Source organism: Heterodontus francisci, unplaced genomic scaffold, assembly GCF_036365525.1.
Source record: "Heterodontus francisci isolate sHetFra1 unplaced genomic scaffold, sHetFra1.hap1 HAP1_SCAFFOLD_101_1, whole genome shotgun sequence".
Lineage (NCBI taxonomy): Eukaryota > Metazoa > Chordata > Chondrichthyes > Heterodontiformes > Heterodontidae > Heterodontus > Heterodontus francisci.
The window spans coordinates 5077312-5098243 of NW_027141025.1; the positions used below are offsets into that span (position 1 = coordinate 5077312).

General features: G+C 43.1%; 1 protein-coding gene across 1 annotated transcript; it reads left to right on the forward strand.

Moving 5' to 3' along the window:
• Positions 1–1378: 1378 nt before the first annotated feature.
• Positions 1379–16198, forward strand: LOC137361868 (scavenger receptor cysteine-rich type 1 protein M130-like; the record flags this gene model as incomplete). Its single annotated transcript, XM_068026472.1, has 3 exons — positions 1379–1679; positions 2814–3108; positions 15883–16198. Coding segments are annotated over 3 exons (912 nt in total), but the record flags the coding sequence as incomplete, so codon positions are not given.
• Between the last annotated feature and the right edge of the window lie 4734 nt (positions 16199–20932).

Consider the following 20932-nt stretch of genomic DNA (forward strand, 5'->3'; position numbering starts at 1 on the left):
GAGGATCGATCCTTTGACACTTCATTACTCATTTACATGCTGCCTTTCAGTGATATCCGCAAACAAAGCCTCAGTTTCCACATGTATCTCACTGTATCCAACTCTACCTCACATTCAACACTCTTGAGCCCTCCAATGCCTGTACACTGTGAGAATTCCAGGCTGACATTCAGTACTGCATCAGCAGAAAATTCCTGCAACTCAGTATTGAAAAGATAGAAAACATCAGTCCCCATCGCATGTTTCCTTGCTGCCAACTCCATTTCTCGCCATGCCAACTGTCTGTCACTCAGCCAGACAGCTTGTAATCTTGGTGTTATATTTGACCCCAGGGTGATCCTCCTATCAAATCTCCATATCCTCATTAACACTGTCTATTTTCACCTCCATGACATCACCCGCATTTGCCCTTATCTCGTCTTGTCGATAGCGTTGTTCCCTCCAGACTCGATGATGCTAATGCAATCCTGGCTGGCTTCACTAGTTACAACCTCTGTAAGCTCCGCTGTCTCGACCATTTGCCACTCAGGCATCTGCCCTCTGCCCACTGACCTACTTTGCCCAGCAACGAGAGGTTTTAAAATTCTCATCCTTGTTTTCAAATCCCTTCCTGGCCTCACAGCTCCTGTCTTTGCAATCGGCTCCAGACTGGCAGCTCCCAGTTCTGGCTTCTTGAGCATTCCTGGTTTTAATTGTGCACCATTGGCGGCCGTGCCTTTATTTGCGAAGGTCACATGCTCTAGAATTACTTGCTTAAATATCTCTGCCTGTCAACCAGTCTTTCCTGCTTTAAGACGTTCCATAAAAACTAACTCTTTGACTTAGCTTTTGGTCATCTGACCTAATATATTTTTCTGTGCTCTGTGTTAAAATGTCTTTGATATCACTCCTGTATCGCGCCTTGGGATGTTTAATTACGTTAATGGCGCTAGATAAATGCAAGTCACTTGTAATTGAAGATGAGGGAAATAGGAGATGGCAGTAAATGTCTGACCAAGATAACAAATTAGGGGAACATACATGGACAAGGAACAGATACAGTTATATAACATGAGTATAAATTAACTGTGAATCGTGTGAGTGATTGCCTGTTTGACACCGTACACAGCGTTCAAAACATAAAAGGGGAACTGGAGATCAGAACTTGTCAAAGCCAGATGTAATAGCATATCTGAAACATTGCCGTTCTTTACATTCTATGTAAGAAGTAAGTGTAAACAGATATTCTGTTGTATAGTTTTATTTACCTGTCACAGGTGCTTTTCACGTTCATTTTTTGAGCTGGTGATGGTAAAATCAGTTGTATTGAGTGATGATGTGAATGTCTATTGAAAGTATAATCCTCATGTACTGTTATCCAACAGACCACGTGCAGTTAAGGCTGTCTGACGGTGGAAGCCCATGTACTGGCCGAGTGGAGATTTATTACAATGGGACTTGGGGCTCAGTTTGTGATGATTCCTGGGATCTGGCGGACGCTGACGTGGTTTGCAAACAGCTGGGTTGTGGAAAGGCATTGGACCTGGCACTTCCTGCATCTTGTGGACCAGGCTCAGGGCCAGTTTGGTTGGATGAACTGACGTGTTCCGGTAACGAATCATTTCTCTGGGAATGTCCCTCAGCATCGTGGGGTCACCACGACTGTTCTCATAAAGAAGATGTGAGGATCATGTGTTCAGGTGAAGGTGCTTCCATGTGCCCATTTTCCGTAGTGTTGTGCACGCGGTTTCACAGGGAAGATATGGCTTCGAATTGCATACAATGGACAGCACGGAATCTGGCCATTCGGACTAACTGGTCAATGTGGTGTTTACGTTGCCCACGAGTATCACCCCACATCATTGCACCTAACCCTCTTTGCATATCCTCCTGCTTCTTTCTGCCTCATGTACCTGTATAGCTTTACCTTAAAGGCATCAGTGCAAATCACCTCAGCAATTGCATGTGTTCGGAATTCAAAATTCAAACCACTCCCTAGGTAAAAAACCAAACAAATTCTCCTGAACTTCTTATTAGATTTATTCGTGATTATCCTATATTTATGATCACTAACTTCGGTCTCTGTCACTTTCGAAGTGATTAGTGCCTCTGTATCCCGAGATCTCTTTGCTGATCGACATCATTTTGACTCTTATTTTGCAAGAAGTACGTGGCCTCTTTATTCTTCCTGTCAACACTGAGCACCTTAGACTTATCTCTATTCAACTTATTTGGCAATTGTATGCCCATTCGGCCCGTTTATTAACGTATTCCCGTATTTTGTCTCTGTCTTTCTTAGTGTTAACTATATCCCCAAATTGCTGTCATCTTAAATTTTGAAATTAAGTCTCCCTTGTCTAAATCCAAATCGCTCATGTAAATGTTGAGCAGCAGTGATCCCAGCCCTGTGGAACACCACTTCCCAACTTCCACCATTCTGGGTTACCACATTGTACCCGGACGGTGTGCTTTGTAGCTGGTTTCCTATCATTCTTCCACTGATCTCTTGACTTCACAGGCTCTGACCTCAGTCATGATCCTTGTCAGAGGCCTTCTGAAAAAAAAACATGCATATTACATCGACTGCATTATCCCTGTTATCTTTCTGTAACTTCTTCAAAGAATTCAATAACGTTGTTTGTCTTTTCTGTTGTGAAATCCGTGTTGATTATTCTTTATTACTTTATGGGCTGTCAGTGTTTTTCTATCGCTTTTCTGAAATAATTACTGGAAATCAGTGAACACAACCGGTGCAGCATGTGTTGAGCTGTGCAGTATGAACATACAACGAGTTATCAATCTAACTATCTGGATATTTCTTGTGTCATTGACAGAGCACAAAGAGCTGCGGCTGGTGAATGGGAAGCATCGCTGTGAGGGGAGAGTGGAAGTGTTCTACAATGGCACCTGGGGAACAGTGTGCTCGGATACACTTGTTGAACGTGTTGCAGAAGTGATCTGTAAACAATTACAGTGCGGTCCTCTCAGTTCGATCGATTATTATGCTCAGTCATTCGGAGAAGGATCCGGACCCATTTGGCTCGATGGGATGGAATGTATTTCACACGAATCGTTCCTTTGGCAATGTCAAACAGAACCGTGGGGTAAACACAACTGTGAACACAGGGAGGATGCTGGTGTTGTTTGTTCAGGTAACACAACAAACCTCTAAATGTGCGAGTGTCATTTCAAACATTGGTGTGTGATACAGTCAGCATGTTTCTCTTCTCAACAGAAGCAAAAGTAACTGAGGAGCAGCCCCACAGATCAAAGGACTGCATTCGAGAATATGATTGTAAACGTGGGCTTTCACCAGGTGCTACTTCCTCTTTATTATACCAACTATCTGACATGTACTACTTTCTTATACTACATCAATAATAACCATTGATTCTCTTTGCCAGATTCTGGACATTGGTTGCGCCTGTTTGGAGGTAACACCAACTGCTCCGGGAGAGTTGAGATATTGTGCAATAACAGCTGGGGCACGGTGTGTGATGACTCCTGGGATATGGCCGATGCCAATGTTGTCTGCAGACAGCTGGATTGTGGTCACGCTCTTTTGGCCCCAGGAGGAGCTACTTTTTCCCAGGGTGACGGTGTTATCTGGCTGGATGAGGTGAAATGCACTGGAAGCGAATCTTCTCTGGCCGACTGTCCTTCTTCATCGCCGGCTCAGTCTGACTGTGAGCACAAGGAAGATGCCAGTGTGATTTGTTCCGGTGAGGGTGACAGGGTTTGGAGAGTGGGGTTAGGGTTCATTGTTTTGTTAAATTGACTCACTAGTTCCAGAAATTAAGCACAGTATTTATCGTTTAAATGGAAAGTGCTGAAATTTCATCCTCCTGAACCTTTTGTACAATATACTCCACAGGGCTCGATGTGCCTCCAATTGCTGTCCCGTCCACATCTGCAGGTACTTACCATTATTAGTATCCTCGCCAGCGTTAGGGTTTGAATTAGTTGAATTGGTATTGTAGTCATTTTCTCAAGATGCTATGAGCACTTTCTCACTGACTGGAATATCTTTTCCTCACCGCATATTTCAAATGGTCTGGTTGAAATTCAGCTAATTCCAGATTCTGGCTGGACCTGAACTGTCGTGTTCTCATCAGAAACATGGGGGCACTGTCTCTGTAATTTAGACTGGCTCACACTTCCCTCTGGTGCAATGTGCACCACACATATTGTGGAATGTTCAGTCTGACTTATTGCCCGGAAGCAGTGGATATAATTATTAACTCCCTTTTGTAAATATGTTATTGTGCAAGACGGACTGTGTATGTGTTAAACCTTTCTGTATTATTGTCATTAAGAACAGGGATATAAAACTACTTCCATCCTAGTTGCGGTCGGCTTCGGAGTTCTGCTAATCTGTGTGTTGATCTCACTGATGGTGGTTATACAGAAAAAGTCAATCAGAAGAGGTGAGGTTCATATCTTACCGCGGATCCAACGAAAGATCCCAGATATTGTGTCATATGCATGCAAAACTCTCGTTCCTCACAGATTTCTATGGACTGTCAAGTGGCCTTGTTAGAAACACATTTTTTTTTTTTTTTGCTGATTTTCTCCATTCAATGTGCTAAGGATTTGGTAAAATGTGACATTTAAAATGGAGAATGATTTGAAGTGTCCACATTCACTGTGAGAGTTCAGCACATCATACATGAAATTCTGGAAGAATTTACTTATTGTAACAAAGGATCCGGAAGTTTACTTCAACTTTTTAAGCTGTGCATTCAACTATTTACTTGTCTGGTAATCTTCCTTAATCCATTGGTTATCAGTTCCAGCCTTTCAGATTCCGGCTCTGGGCATCCAATATCGAGCTGTCTAACCGTGTCTGACTGTTATTTTGACAGGTGATACTTGTATAGGACCTTCTGTATTCACCAGCGGTGCTTCAACATTCCAAAACGACGCTTCCACTCATATTTCACCCATCCAAATCACTCCTGATTTATTATAAGAAATGGGACGCTTAATAAATGACACTTTTCATAATAATATAAAGTTCCTATAGAAATAGACCTCTCTCTCTAAAGAAAGATTCTGTATCTGGGACAGCATAGGCGCCTAGCACTGCCAAGGACCCGACCAGAACAGGCTCTGTAACAAGACAGTCCTAAAGCTGATAAGATCGAGCCTTGTAACCTCACTAGACAGGCAATCGTTTACAAACGATCACAAGCAGGAGATCAGGTCATAGAGTCATAGATTAATAGAGTTATTCAGCACTGAAACAGTCCCTTCGGCTCAGCGTATCTCTGCCGGCCATCAGGCACCTATCTATTCTAATCCCATTTTCCAGCACTTGGCCCATGGTGTTGTATGCAATGGCATTTCAATTGTTCATCTAAATACTTCTGAAATGTTGTGAGGGTTCCTGCCTCTACCACCTCTTCAGGCAATGTGTTCTAGACTCCAACCATCCTCTGGGTGATACTTTTCCCCTCAAATCACCTCGATATATCCTTCCCCTTACCTTAAAACGATGCCCCCTGGTTGCCGACCCCTGCACTAAGGGAAAAGTTTTCTTCCAATCTATCCTATCAATACCCTTCATAATTTTGTATACCTCAATCATATTCCCTCCTCAGCCTTCTCTGTTCTAAAGAAAGCAACCCCAGCCTTTCCAGTCTCGCTTCATAACTGAAATGCTCCTACCCAGGCAACATCCTGGTGAACCTCCTCTGCACCCTCTCCAGTGCAATCGCATCCTTCCGACTGTGCAGTTCCCAGAACTGTGCACAGTACTCCAGCTGTGGCCTAACTAGCGTTTTATGCTGCTCCATCATAACCTTTCTGCTCTTATATTATGTGCCTTGGCTAATAAAAGCAAGAATCCCATGTTCTTTCCGAACCACCTTATCTTTCTATGCTGCTGCCTTCAGTGATCTATGGACAAGTACACCAAGGTCCCTCTGACTCTCTGTACTTCCTATGGTACTACCATCCATTGTATATTCCCTTGCCTTGTTACTCCACCTAAAATGCATCACCTCACCCTTCACAGGATTAAATTCAATTTGCTGCTCCCTTGCCCATCTTACCAGCCCATCTATATCGTCCTTTAATTTAAGGCTTTCTTCCTCACTATTTACGACACCACAAGTTTTGGCATCATCTGCAAACTTACTCCTCATACCTCCTATATTCAGGTTTAGATGATTAATGTTCACTACAAACAGCAAGGGTCCCAGCACCGATCCCCGTGGTACATCACTGGTCACAGGCTTGCACTCAATAAAACAACCCTCGACCATTACTCTCTGCTTCCTACCACGCAGCCAATTTTGGATCCAATTTGTCAAATTGCCCTGGATCCCATTGGCTCTTACCTTCAAAAGGGAAATATTGAGAGTTCAGGGCTAAAATGTTCCCACAGAGTTGAAGGGTTAGACGAACAATTCCAGGGATATTGTGGGTGTCAAGGGATATGGAGGATTGGATAAGGATCAAAAAGGAGGCTACTGGCAGATTCAGAGCGCTGAAAAACAGCGGACTCCCGAGAGGAGTACAGAAAGTATAGGGGGTACTTAAAAATTGAATTCGGAGAGCGAAGAGGGGGCATGCAATAACACTGGTGAGGAAGATCAAGGGAACGCCCAATGCATTTTTTAAAAGTATATCAAGGGCAAGAGGATAACCAGGAAAAGAATGGGACTGATTAGGGATCAAAATGGCCGTCTGCAATGTGCAGGCAGAGGTCGTAAATTCGGCTTTAATGGATTACTTTTCATCTGTGTTCACCATGGAGACGGCCGATGGCGGTGTCGAGATCAGGGTTTGTGAAGTACTTAAACAAATTAGCATTGAAAGGCAGCAAGTGTTTGTTGTTTTAGCGGGCTTAAAATAGAAAAATCCCCAGGCCCAGATGAGATGTGACTTAGGCTGTTAAGTGAGGTAAGGGAAGATCCAGCAGGGGCTTTGACAGACATTTTCAAATCCTCGCTGGCCACAGGAGATGGACCAGAGGATTTAAGGACAGTGAATGTCGTACCATTATTCAAGAAGGGTAGCAGGGGTAAACCAGGTAATTACAGGCAGGTGAATCTAACGTCAGTGGAAGGGAAAATATTGAAACAATTTTGAGGAACCTGATTAATCTCCAATTGGAGAGGCAGGCATTAATCAGGGACAGTCAGCATGGCTTTGTTAGGGAGAGATCGCTTCTAACAAACTTGATTGAAATTTTTTCCTCAGTCAACACATTTGTCCTCAGTCTGCTGCAGGTGAACATAGGGATATGCAGTAAAATTGACACATAGACATGCACGAAAATACGCACAACAAAACTACTCCACATTCACTGTATCCGACTTTGTCCCTTTACTCTCTCTGTCTCTGTGATTTGGATGTGTTCGCAGATAATTTACTGTTCAACGCTCATGGGTTGCAACTAAACTTTCATCTTCCCACCCTCCATCTGACAGGTTCTGTCACTAGTGGCAAGGGTTCACCGGCTGGTTTATACCAAGCAATTTATGAAGAGATTGGGAATATTCCACCTGGCAAGGATTCCTATCAGATCCGGCGTTCAGGTCTGTGTTTTATATTTCATGCCGAATGTTCACAAGACAAATGTCACTTCCAAATATCTACCCCATGTTAATGGTCAGTTTACTGACTGAACACTGTCAGAAATCCGCTCGCTATCCCCAGGTGAAGGAGTCATATCACAGTGAGAATGTGTCTATATCTGTGCGTATAGCAAGATTAGCAATGGGTTTGAGAAGATTTCCGCCCGTTGCTACTGCTTCAAGAACGTGATTTCTGTTTGTTTGTAACTATCATGTCATTTTATTCCATTTAAGCTAGACCATAAATAGTCACTGCTCTCAGGAGGAGACAGTCACATTGACTCAGAGTTTATTTCTCTAAGTGACTGGATTTCTGGATCAGAAACACGCTTCCATCAGGAACTCCTAAACTGAAGTCGGTGGTTCCTGCAAAAACATATCCCAACACTTTGTATTCTGAAGTTTAACATTAATCTACAAATTCTTTTTCACAATACTGGGGCAACAACACTAGCAAATCGATAAAAGTTTTGTCTTGCGATATATTTGGAGGGCAATTTAACCATTGAGATTAATTTCTCAGGTTGCAAAAAAAAACAGTAAAGAACAAATCCGTTATTCGTCTCCTTTCACTCTTTACACTTTTCTGCCCCATTATCCGGGGTGGGGTTCGGTTTTAAAGCCACCACCATCCGTTTGAGACTCTGAAATTGAAAGAAACGCGGACAGAATGGAGGGATTCTGGATTATGAAACTGTGCGAACTGATTATGTTTTACACTATTGTCTCTGCTCTGATGTCTGAAATCTGACCCACCAGCTGTTTTAACTGCTCGCTGTATGAGCCAACATTCATGGTCCATTCCTAGTTGCTCTTGAACCACTGCAGTCCCTGTGATAAATGTTTTACAACCGTGTCAGACACAAAGTCCCAGGACATTGTCACCAGATGATGACGGTGTTATGTTATTTGCTGGAACGTCCCAATCGATCTCTCCAATAACCATCCATGTTTGTGTTTAACAGTTACTGATTCCATTGAGTCCCTAAATCGGATTGAATATTACACCAGTCACAGTTTGGGTGATACGGATCCTGGATCAGAAAATCCTGAAGGGAACTCCTCCAGTATTCAGGGTGGGTACATTTTTATTTGTTACCATCACGTTTTTTTAATCCATCACGCAGTCTGTTATCTAAAATCAACAACTAAATATATCAGAACTTAATCGCTGTAAAATGATGCTGCTGAATGCATGGGGATTTGCTGAGGGATTTTAGTTTTTAAGAAAGGAGAAATAATTTGGATGTCTGCAAAATAATACCGATTGCAACCAATACTTTAATGGAATGAAACATTCAATTATTGTGATTTCTGACACTGTTGTGTGGGCGGTGAAATGTGACATTTGTGTGTATGTTGAATGGGTGATTCAATGGGACAGATGTGACTTTAAAACGGAGGGCAGAATTTTGTCACACAGTGGCGACAGACTGGGAGGGAAATTGCCGCTGGATAGCAGTGCAAAGGAAGCCCGACGTATTTACTCTGTTAAGTGATATTCCTGGAAGCGGCCGAGCTGGTGGGTGGAGGCTGCACTTTAAGGCACTGGGCAGGCAATTGAGTCAATAAACAGGAAATTCATGGCAATTTTCCAAACCATTCACAATTTAATGAAAGGTGACAACAGTTTTCAGAGACTCGCCATCTATAAGGAGGGGGAAGGACAGAGGAAGGTCAGTTTTGGCTGTGAAAAGCATTGTGGCACTGGAGGGAGGGGGAGAGATACTGTATCGCGGTATTGGCAATCTGGAGGCTGACCTATCTTGGCGATCATAACAGAGGTATTTAGGATGAGCATCCTCTCCGACTTGAAACTTACCTACACCAAGTAAAAAGAATGGAGACCTTGAGAAGTGAGTGCAGCAATTTACAATAGGTCTACGCCACGCCGGGTTTGAGGCCTCCCATTGTGGAGGAGAATGAGAGATGGAAGCAGCTGCAGTCCCCAGGAGTTGGGCTGCAGCACCCAGATAGGGACAATAATCATGAGGCTGGAAAAGAGTGTGGATGAGCAGGGCACACAGCCGCAAAAACCAGCTTCTTGAGTGCAGAAGATGCTACCCACCAGAGAGGGCTTACCATCAGAGGCTCTGCTTCCTGCAAATATCGGAACAGCAGTGTCACTGAAGATTGTGCTTCTCCAAGAAGGTGGGCACTGAGCTGTGCTCCATGGTGTAGGAACATCTGAACAAATGAGTGAGGCACCCCTTCTCTAATTTAATTTTTATCATTTGTGACATTTAAGGCTGTCAAATTAATGTTAGGCACTGCACTCACCTTGTCATACTATATCAGGGCATTGATCCCGTTCCTGCACTGAAACCTCTGACATGGGACTACCTCACGGCTGCTCACTCCCTGCTCAATCTCCTGCCATGCCCTCCCCACCTGCCTCGCTGGCCTCCTCCTCCGGTCCCGATGGAAAAGCGCTTCCCTCCTTGCCCTTGCTGCCTGGAGGAGCACTTCCATGGAGGCATGCGAAAACCTGGGCGCCAACCTTGCTCTGGCTGCTGCCATCTGCCAAACATGCAGGTTGTCAGTCTCCCAACCAATATCCTACACTGCCCCTTCCTTTCAATCGATTACAGGCTGCATTTTAAACATAGCATGAGCTATGACTCGCCTATCGTGACACGACACGGTCCCATCATTCGCCAGCCTCTAATCTCACTACGGCTGAAGATCACAGTTTACCCTGGCTGGCCCGTGTCGACTGACGTCTAATAATATAATTCTAAGTATTCAGTGATACCATTTAATTTCAGTGAAAATCATTATTTCTGCTCAGGTCTGGTTCCGGGTGATTATGATGATGTTGAGACTGGAGCCATTGACACTCAGGATGGTCACTTGTTGCTGGACAGTAGTCCTGATGATCTCTTCACAAGTGCTGGCGGTGATCTCTCCACTCTCGGTGAGTTAAACTCCCACAGTCACCAGCTCTCTGTCACTACTTTGAATTTCGTTCCACTCGGCGATGTCACAGACTGCTGGTTGATTTAAATACATGTTGTGATTAAAGGAAATTCGACAAAACAATGCTTGAAATATTTTAGAAAAGACACCCTTATGTTATTCGGTGTGTGATATCTCTCTTACTAACACTTTGACTGGAAATCTTCCAGGTGCTCAATCTGAACACCCTGATACAGTCTTAGCTGATCCATTTCATCTGCTATCACCCAGCGGTAAAAAAAAAAACAACACGGTGATTGGAGATGGAAAACATTCCGAGGCCAACAAATTCCAGTCCCCTTTACGTTATACGTATATAGATGACCCGCATTGGACCAGCTTTCAGTCCAATCATTAAATCATAAACTTTCTCTCCACAGTATACAGCTCTCAGACCCGCACTGAGCCCACTTTCAGTCCAGTCATTCATCCATAAGCTTTCTCTCCACAGTATACAGCTCTCAAACCCGCACTGATCCCGCTTTCAGTCCAATCATTAATCCATAATCTTTCTCTCCACAGTATACAGTTCTCAGACCCACACTGAACCCACTTTCAGTCCAATCATTAATCCATAATCTTTCTCTCCACAGTATACAGCTCTCAGACCCGCACTGATCCCGCTTTCAGTCCAATCGTTAACCCATAATCTTTCTCTCCACAGTATACAGCTCTCAGACCCACACTGATCCCGCTTTCAGTCCAATCATTAATCCATAATCTTTCTCTCCACAGTATGCAGCTCTTAAACCCGCACTGATCCCGCTTTCAGTCCAATCATTAATCCATAATCTTTCTCTCCACAGTATACAGTTCTCAGACCCACACTGAACCCACTTTCAGTCCAATCATTAATCCATAATCTTTCTCTCCACAGTATACAGCTCTCAGACCCGCACTGATCCCGCTTTCAGTCCAATCATTAATCCATGATCTTTCCCTCCGCAGTTTCCAGCTCTCAGACCAGCACTGATCCCGCTTTGATGCCTCCCTCCATTCCTGAAAACAATGAGGATGTTCACTGTGACACGTTCACAATAGCAGACATTACACCAAAGATGGGCACTGACTGTGTAGTTCAACATCTTACATCTCCATCAGTCTGGTAAGACCAATGTTTTATAATTTGTTCCGTGTATTGTGCTGACAGTGTGCAGTCCCAGCTGTTTCCGATATTAAGAATATCGATATTGATTCCAAAGTATCAGAAAGATGATGGGTGGCACAGTGGTTAGCACCGCAGCCTCACAGCTCCAGCGATCCGGGTTCAATTCTGGGTAGTGCCTGTGTTGAGTTTGCAAGTTCTCCCTGTGTCTGGGTTTTCGCTGGGTTTCCTCCCATCACCAAAAGATTTGCAGTTGATTGGTAAATTGGTCATTATAAATTGCCCCCAGTAGACGTTGGTGGTGGAGAAATGTAGGAACAGGTGGGGATCTTGTACGAATTTGGGATTAGTGTAGGACTAGAAAAAATGGGTGGTTGATGGTCGGCAGAGACTCGGTGAGCCGAAGGGCCTGTTTCAGTGCTGTATCTCTAAAAAAAAGAGAACATTTTCTGTACTTACAAAAGAAATAGGAGGCTTATTGAAGCAGAAATATTCTGAGGAGATCATATACTGTATTTGATGTATTTGTTTGGTGGTTAACATTGCTGTAAACCTCTCAAGTCGTTTTTGTTGTCCTTTCAGGTAAAAGTCAGCCTCAAATCCAGTGTATGATGTCTGGAGGTGGATCACAGACTGATGTGTTATTCTGTGTTAAATCTGAAGGAACGGCATGAACTTTCCCAACAGTGTGAACACGATAATTGTGCTTTGTTTTACGATATAAACATCACTTTATTTTTTATCAACCATCATTTTACATTGTTTTGAAATAACTAGATTTGGCTTTTCTCTTTATTTTGTCTGAAGGTGCGTGTTTTCTGTTTAATTAAAATACCAAACAGAATTGATTTCGGAACATTTCTCTGTCTGTACAAATACTGAGATATATTACTTCGCATGTAATTACACTGTTACAGAGATGAAAACCATTGCTTATTAATGAAGAGTTCATGTAATGTTCGTTTTGTAACCGATTCACTTTTCCATATCCTGTTTAAAAAGGTTTAGAACACGTCAGGTGACAAATAAATGGTCTGTCTCTTTAATCTGCATTTATTGTAACTTCTTCCTCCACCACCACATACTCGATATGGACAAATTACTGCAGTTTCTAATGTAAGTGTTGATGTACAATGGGAATAACCTTCAAAAATAATTAAAATGATTTATTCAATGTTGCAGTTGGAATTTGTGCCTTTGTCAATATTAACGACTGTATTGTGGTTCAAGGACTAAATATACACCAGTTTCGAGATACAATATAATGTTTTCCTGTGCTGCACTATCCTGGAGTATGGTGGGAGAGCAGGAGAAACTGGTCAGTAATTCATGCGTGTTTGCCGTCAATTTTAAACATTTCTGTTCGTCATCAGCAGAGCGCAATTGTTACTCTGTCGGGAGAGCAGCTACACCATGCATTACTCTCCAGAAAATTGTGATTTTTGTGATTCGTCGGCTTACTGAAATACCCGTATCCACCAGCAGACGGCGAACATCATTTGAATTGGAAACGAATTTTGCTGGAAATACATAACAGCTGAGATATCATCTGTGGCGAGAGACACAGGACGAGCTTTGAACGTTATTGCGATTTCGTCAGAAATATATATTAGTCGAGATTAATTACTTTTAGCAAATACAGAATCAGGGAAAAAGGATGGACTGGAGAGAGTAAAAGAGTGAAGGTTTGTGTTAAGATGGAGGCAAGTATTATGAAATGAATTCCACCCCCTTTACTCTCTCTTATCTATCTCCCTGTGATGTGCAGCACTTTATTCTCTCAACCCTCACATTGTCATTAAACCTGCTGACAATGGAATCGCTGTTGTTGTTTGTTGTAAAGACCTCTACCTTGGGGAGCCGAAACACGAAACTCTCTGACATATCGTTCCACTTCCCCCAGACCATGAGTCCATCACTGAACATCATGTCATCCTTTCCCATATTATCTTTGAACTCATTTCCTCTTGACATCTTCACGCCGTGCCTGTGACCGCGCACAGCCCCTTCGAAATCCTCCAAACATCCACAAACAAGGCTACATCGTAAGACTCAACATTTCAATCTGTTCCTTTCCGATGGATCTTAACTCTTTCTATTGCACTTTCTCCCCTTGTCTTCTTCTGTCGCCATCCACGATTTTAGCTACTCTGGTTTCCGGGCCATAAATGTTTCCTTTTCACCATGGACATCCAGTCCAACACTGTAAACAAGATATGTAGGTTCCTTCAACTACATCCCTCCCCAGGCCGTCCAACCACTCTGCATTTACATCTCTCACCAAGATGTTCATTCCCTTTAAACTTCTCTTTCCCTCTCCAGAGCATGTAATTCTCTTAAAACTCTATCTCTCACTCGGGTGATCAATCCCTTTAAAACTCATTAAATCCATTCAGGAAATTCGGATCCCTACAAGTCCATCCCTCATCAGGACGGCCATACCCTCAATATGTCCATCTCTTACCAGGATGTTCAAACTATCTGCAACTTAGCCCATTCAAAATATTCAGGTCTGTACTTTTCCATCCCACACCGGGATGTCCAGTCGCTTTGCAGTCCATCTTTCACCAGGATGTATCTTCCACCTACACCTGTATCTCTGAATAGGACATGCAGCCTTTCTGCATCGCAATCCCTCGCCTCGCCATCCAGTTGTTTGACACCTTTACGTCCCACCAGCACACGACATCTTGTTTGGGTACATTGATGACTATTTCATTGTAGTTTCCTGACCTCATTCTCAGCTGAAAGGAATTAACTTTGCTTCCAGCTACCAGCCCTACTTTACATTTACACGACCCATCCCCAATTCGATTCCTCGAAATCTTATTTCTAAAACTGAGGATCGGCAGGTAGCTCACAATGTCTATCTGTAGCCACCGACCCAGAGACCTAGCTCGATTATGCACCCCACCTCCCCCATCCTGCTTCGTGTCAGGTCTCTATTGCCTTCTCCAGGTATCTGCATCTCTGTTACAGCAGTTCCAATGATGCCACCTTCCACATCATCATTTCCGAATTGGCTTCTGTCTTTGATTGGCTGAAGAGTTCCCTTCTTCAGGCACGTAACCTGCAATTTCGCCCTCATCCCTTCTCGTCACCACCAGAGCCATGATCCAGTTTGCCTTGTCCTCACTTGCCACAGCAACACCTACATATTCAACTGTTTTCTGCAATTTCAGCCGCCAGCGCCATGTGACGACTAAAGGCGTCATTCCCTCCCTTCCCCATTCAACAATCCAAAGGCACTATTCCTTCTGTCAAGCTCTTGGTTAGTCCTCTGTCAATCCCAGAATCACTCCTCTTGCAACAAAAAACATCTCATGCAATGGTTGAATGATGCAACACCTGTTCTTTCCCCTCTTCCCTTCTCACAGAGAGCGTCCCAAACATTCTTTCTGGATGAAACAAGCATCTAATTGTACCTACTTCGAACTGAATACATGGTATTTGTTACTCACAATGTAGTCTATTCTGTTGAGAACAAACGGCGATTCGATGAGGCTTCAATGAACACATCAACTTTATATTAGCACTTTTCAGCCCTAAAATTGCTCCTGTATTTTTGAATAGCGGGTATTTGTAATGGACGAGCAAGTTGAATTGGAGGAAGTATGGGTTCGTGCTCGGTGTCCGGATCCCCTATTGACTCACGACAGTAGCAGTTACCCTGGACTCAACCTTCCTCTTTCCTATCATATTGGCAGATATGTGGTCCTCTTTGACAATTATTTCATATTTCCCTCCCACTGCCATGTATCAGCAGCCAGACCTGGAGCCCACACTGAGAGATGGCTCTGTCGTGCCAGTCACTGCACTGTCATTGTGCAGCAGAATTGGAGACCACATCGAAAGCTGACCACGTGGTGCCTGGCATTGCATGGTGAAGCAGCGAGTAACATGTGAAGTCTGAGAACAAGTGACTAAATATTGGTTGCATTGAAATGCTACTCAAACCCCTTCATCCCACCCCTGCACCAAGTGACCCACGAAGATGATTCTTCCCCTACATTTAGGTCAAATCTCGTCTGCACCTGGACAGAGAAAATCCCTGCATGAGGCATTCCCACGCCCACACACTGTGAGGGCCCGAAGTTATTACTAAAACATTTTGCACAAATTGACATGGATAAAAGTTTGACTAATATTACGTTAATAAATTGCACTCACATTAATATTCATTCATGTCCCACGTAATAGTGTTCCCTTGAAGGCTGGTATTTTCTAATTATAGAGCTGCCCCTTTTAATGCAGCGTGGTGGACGCGTGCAGCCATCGTAAAAATGGTACTGCAGATATTTACAACCAGCATTTTCGGCGGTGCGACCGAGAATGGGACTGGAGTCAGGTCGGTGCATCTGGACTGCATTGCTGGTGCCTCCATGGGCATGGGACGAGGGTCTGTCAAGGGCACAGATGTACTTCCCTCTTGAAAGAGGACACTACCTGCAGCTGCCGTAGCGCCAGTCTGATCCCATGGGACTGTGCATTATCGCTCACTGATCTGCATGAGAGAAAACTAAAGGACACCACTGATCCGACCAAAGCTCCTCTCCATTCGAACCACTAAATCTGTCAACGCTGCTTCACGACTTTTCGAGGCTGGAAGTCACTGTAGAAAACAAAGCCCCAATAGCAGCAGGTTGGGTTTCAATCAAAGCTGGCCTTGGTGGCTACCAGGGCTCTTGCATAGTAAGCTTCCGTAGAGGATAACACATTCTTCATAAGAGAATACAGGCAACTCGTTCCATGAACAGGAACGTCCAGGTGCCAGTCATAGACTATTGGCTCCTCCATAGTCTCATCCATGATGTTGAAAGTCTTTGACAGGTTACCCACGCAACCGTTCTCTGCTGGTACTATTCCAATTTCCTTTGCGTGAACACCCAGGCATTGAATTGGTATTCCCCACACTCTTCAGCAATGTTTGGGTCAGGGCGCACTCGCCTGCCTCCTCTGTCCTCTACTGTGCCTTTCACCACTACCCGTGCTGCTCACTTGCAATGTTAACTTCACCCTGCACAGACTGTGCTATCTCACCATCATTCCCATGCATTGTGCTAAATGCTGAACTGGTGCGTGTTGAAGTCAGAGGGGTGACTGTTCAGATTGGTATTGCTGGATTGGTTCTCCTGCTTCTGAAGGGCCTAGTCGTGCAGAAGAATCTGTCAGCAGAGACAGTAAAAGCGAAATATGAGTACTGGGCAGGCTAAGCAACCTCATATCTGTGAGAGTGGAGAGGCACCTACAATTTGCCGCAGCTCCCTTAAAGAGATGTACATCTAGGACATGAAGAAAAGAAGAGAACCTTTCGCAAAACAAATCAATGTCGATGGTTATGTATTTTGCTGCGATGTGTCCGCTTTAGAGACCTGTTAAGTTAATGAGTCACGCAGCACTTTCTGAATAGTTTAGATGTGTGGTCGGGGTCAGTTTATTTGAACTTGCTCAGTTTGTCCGTAGGAGGTCAGTTTATGAAAATACTGTCCGTTTATGGTTAGTGGCCAGTTGATGTTCAATGTGCCATTCAATGGATGCCGTGCACATTTATTTTCTTGACCATGAAACAGTTATGAAATACTGGATAAACACATATTGCATCAGTTGGAGCCATTGGTGCAGTTTATGGAAGTGGATCTACCAGTGGCGGTAAGCATTATGATATTAAACATAATGTCAAGAAAACCTGCTATAAAAAGGGGATTTTTTTAAATTCATGGATTGGCAACCTACTTTAAACGTTTAATTATTAAGTATAATAAACTCACCTCTTCCTTGTTTAAACTCAAGAAAACTTGTCCAATTGGTTCTTTTACGATCACAACAAAGGACAAAGGTAAAACACTCACTCGAGTGTTAAGTACATCCAGTGATTAGAAAGGAATAACCCCTGCTGCGGTCAAATGAGAAGAAGGACAATTGGGGTATAGTGTGACCCTCGTCACCTGATCGTAACAATAACCAATGCACTATTCTGTATTCCAAAGAGACAACGATACCACTGTGAAAATGTAGCCAGTGCACTATTTAGTCTTCCCCACCAGAGGTGTAAGCTGTTATTCACCAAATGAGGTAGACATTACTACATCATTGTAGTCTTTGCACTCATCATTGCTATATAAATATAATACTGCACTGTCATACCGACAAAAGAATGGAGGTATTACTGTATCAATGCAACAATTGTATTGTGCAGTATTCACCAGCAGAGGGAGGCAGTACTGTTTAAATGCAAGCATGACACTGTTCAGAATCCACAGGCAGATATGGACAGTATTATACCAATGTAACTATTGCGCTGTGCAGTTTTCACCAGTGGAACAGTCAATCAAATTATATTCTGGGCTTTGGGAAGTTTCAATTCATGTCTGTGCAATATCTGGGCAAGTACACGGTTTGACATATAACGTGTTCAGAAGAAAGCATGTTACTGACCTTGTTTGTTTAGTGACTGTGATTCATGGCACTTTCCAAGGGACCTATTTGTGTCACTGCGAGGTTTCTCTTTGATATCAATAAGATTATCCTTGCAATGTTACTCTACTATTGCGTCAATGACTGACAGGCACCTGTAGCTTTACAAAGAGGGAGAGAATGGATCAACATCTGAGAACAATAGGCTGGAAGAGTATGCTCTGGGACTTTCAATGTGTATCTTCAAATTGCCATATAGTATATATAGAAATTATGATACATATGGCAGTTCAGAGTGTCCACAGGTTGTGCTATCTCTGCTCGTTAGTTCCTGGTGAGCCTCCATCTCCAACTATTAATTCAGTAAACTACTGTCCTTTTGTTTCATTAACCACCTCATTACTGCTGCCTGTTCCTTGTAAGGATCAATGACTCTGATGGTCTCTGGACTGGCCTGTGGTTCAGCAGAGTTTAATAAGACATATGAGGAAAAGACTGAGGACCGAGTCAGCAAACTATTGAACATAATGGAGTCTTCTTTACTCTGTTTTCTTTCACTTTCTCTTTCAGTGCCATCTGCTGGCTCGTGTGTGCATGGTAGCCTCAAATGAACAATACGTACAATACAATTGTCAAAACACTACAATATCCAGTTAGTAACTGTCTGAAGCATGCTTTACTGTATTTGTTTTATCATTTAACAACGTATATTCGCGGCTCTTGGTGGTAATTGCATCTCGCCATTTGAACAATTACATGACATCCCTGGATTGCGAGTTGTGTGTGCAGGGGATCCCTCGGGTGCGAGAATTTATTTGCAAGAGAATACTGGGAGTGAGACTATGTACTAGTTTTCACAGAATCGTAGGGCATTCTCAGCATTTACAAATAGACCTCTGGATTTATGTTAACGACAGACAGTTCTGGGATTGCTTATCAATGAATACAATTTGTCCATTGAAGTGACAGCATTTGAAAAGAATTTCTGGGAGTCTTGTAATATCTTCTGTGTCCATAAGATTTTCGTTACAGGAGACCTTGCAACTGTCAGTATTTATTGTGTCCCGTTAATGTTATCTATTGACAGAGATACTCGGAAATTACCGTGTTGACAAGGAAATCCTCGAATTTCAACGTTTATACAGGATCCGGCATGTGTGGCATAAGTTACATCCGAATATCAGTGCTTACTGGATGTTCCTTCGTTACTTGCACAATTTTCAGAATGTTAATGGCTAATCAGGGCGGCACAGTGGTGCAGTGGTTTGCACCGCAGCCGCACAGCTCCAGTGACCCGGGTTTAGGTCTGGGTACTGCCTGTGCGGAGTTTGTAATTTCTCCCTGTGACCGTGTGGGATTCTGCCGGATGTTCCGGTTTCCTCCCACAGCAAAAGACCTGCAGGTTGTTCGGTAAATTGACCATTATAAATTGCCCCGAGTTTAGGTAGGGAATGTGGTATTAATTTAGGATTAGCATAAATGGGTGGTTGTTGATCGGCACAGAGTGGGTTTCCGAAGGGCCTGTTTCAGTGCTGTATCTCTCAATGAATACGCAACAGTATTTATGATTTACAGGATTGGCCGGCTTCTCACAGATACAAGAGACCCAAACCAAACATCTTAAACCTCCATCATTATGTACGAGTAATTCAAGTTGCTGTGGCAAACAGTTGCTGTCAACACACATATCTCATACTTACTGTATTGTCAGTCTGTTTGATACGTGCAAAACATAGCTCAGGGGGACAAACCTATCAGATTATGACAGGACCCGAGATCCCTGCAGAAACCAGTGAGTGGATGGCAAAGTTATCAGAGTTATTAGCCTGGTTCCAATGCAGTTTGTGAATTCTTTGGTTAAATGTCCATTTCAGGAGAGTTGCTGTTTCACATCCAGGGAATGAATTCATTTCAAGGTTTTCTACTTGTGGTAACTTTATAGTGAAACCTCAGCTGTGCTAATTGATTGATCAGCATTCGATCTTCAGGCTATTTTCATTCTCCAGGTCTACTTTTACTCCCGGATATATCAGGCTGACATTCATTTTTATTTATTGAGTTACAGTGGTCAGTTTATTGAAACAATCATCTACCTTCAGCTCTCATCTTTGCATTGAATCATAGTGAGTTAACAAATGACATTATTAGAGGCTACATTCCTGTTGATTGGATCACAAGGAGTTAACCGTTTACAGTAACACAGCCTCACTCGCCTGACTAGATTATTAACAGTATTGCTGTTTCATTAACCTATATATGCAGGTAGAGAAAACAGCCTGAACATTTCACGAGTTCATCTATTTTACTTTAAAACCACAGGGAGAATTGATGCTCCTGCTTTACCTAACTTTGCTGATTGATTTGAACTTAGTCATTTATCGTGACCTGTTGATTTTGGGTTTTACATTTTGGAAAGTGTTCACCGATTACCGTATCTTTGTACTGTGAGTCAGTCTTTGGAATAAGAGATCAGTTTATTTGCAGTCACTAAGCTGTCACATTCTTCCCCCGATACTTTGTCCTTATGGATTTTATGTAGCTAAGTTCAAAGTCCGAGGTGAAATGTCCTACAGCAGTCTGTTGATGTCACAGAAATCATCACATTGTCAGGCGCTTCCTCTCAGTTGAACAGAACAGCAAAACACACAGTGACTGTTCTGAGGTCCTGCAGACTGTGAGCTGCATTTCATATATTTCGGTAATGGAAATTCTTTGTTGATTCCAAGTGATCACCTTTTATAAAACACATTCTGTAATGCTTACAAGGAAAACATCACATCCCTCCCTGCACAGTTCAACGATGGTGAATGTTTGGAACTTCTGATTACCAGTCAGTGTGTCTTTGTGTTCTTATTCTCCAGACAGTCTCACTGAGTGATTACGTTCCCTC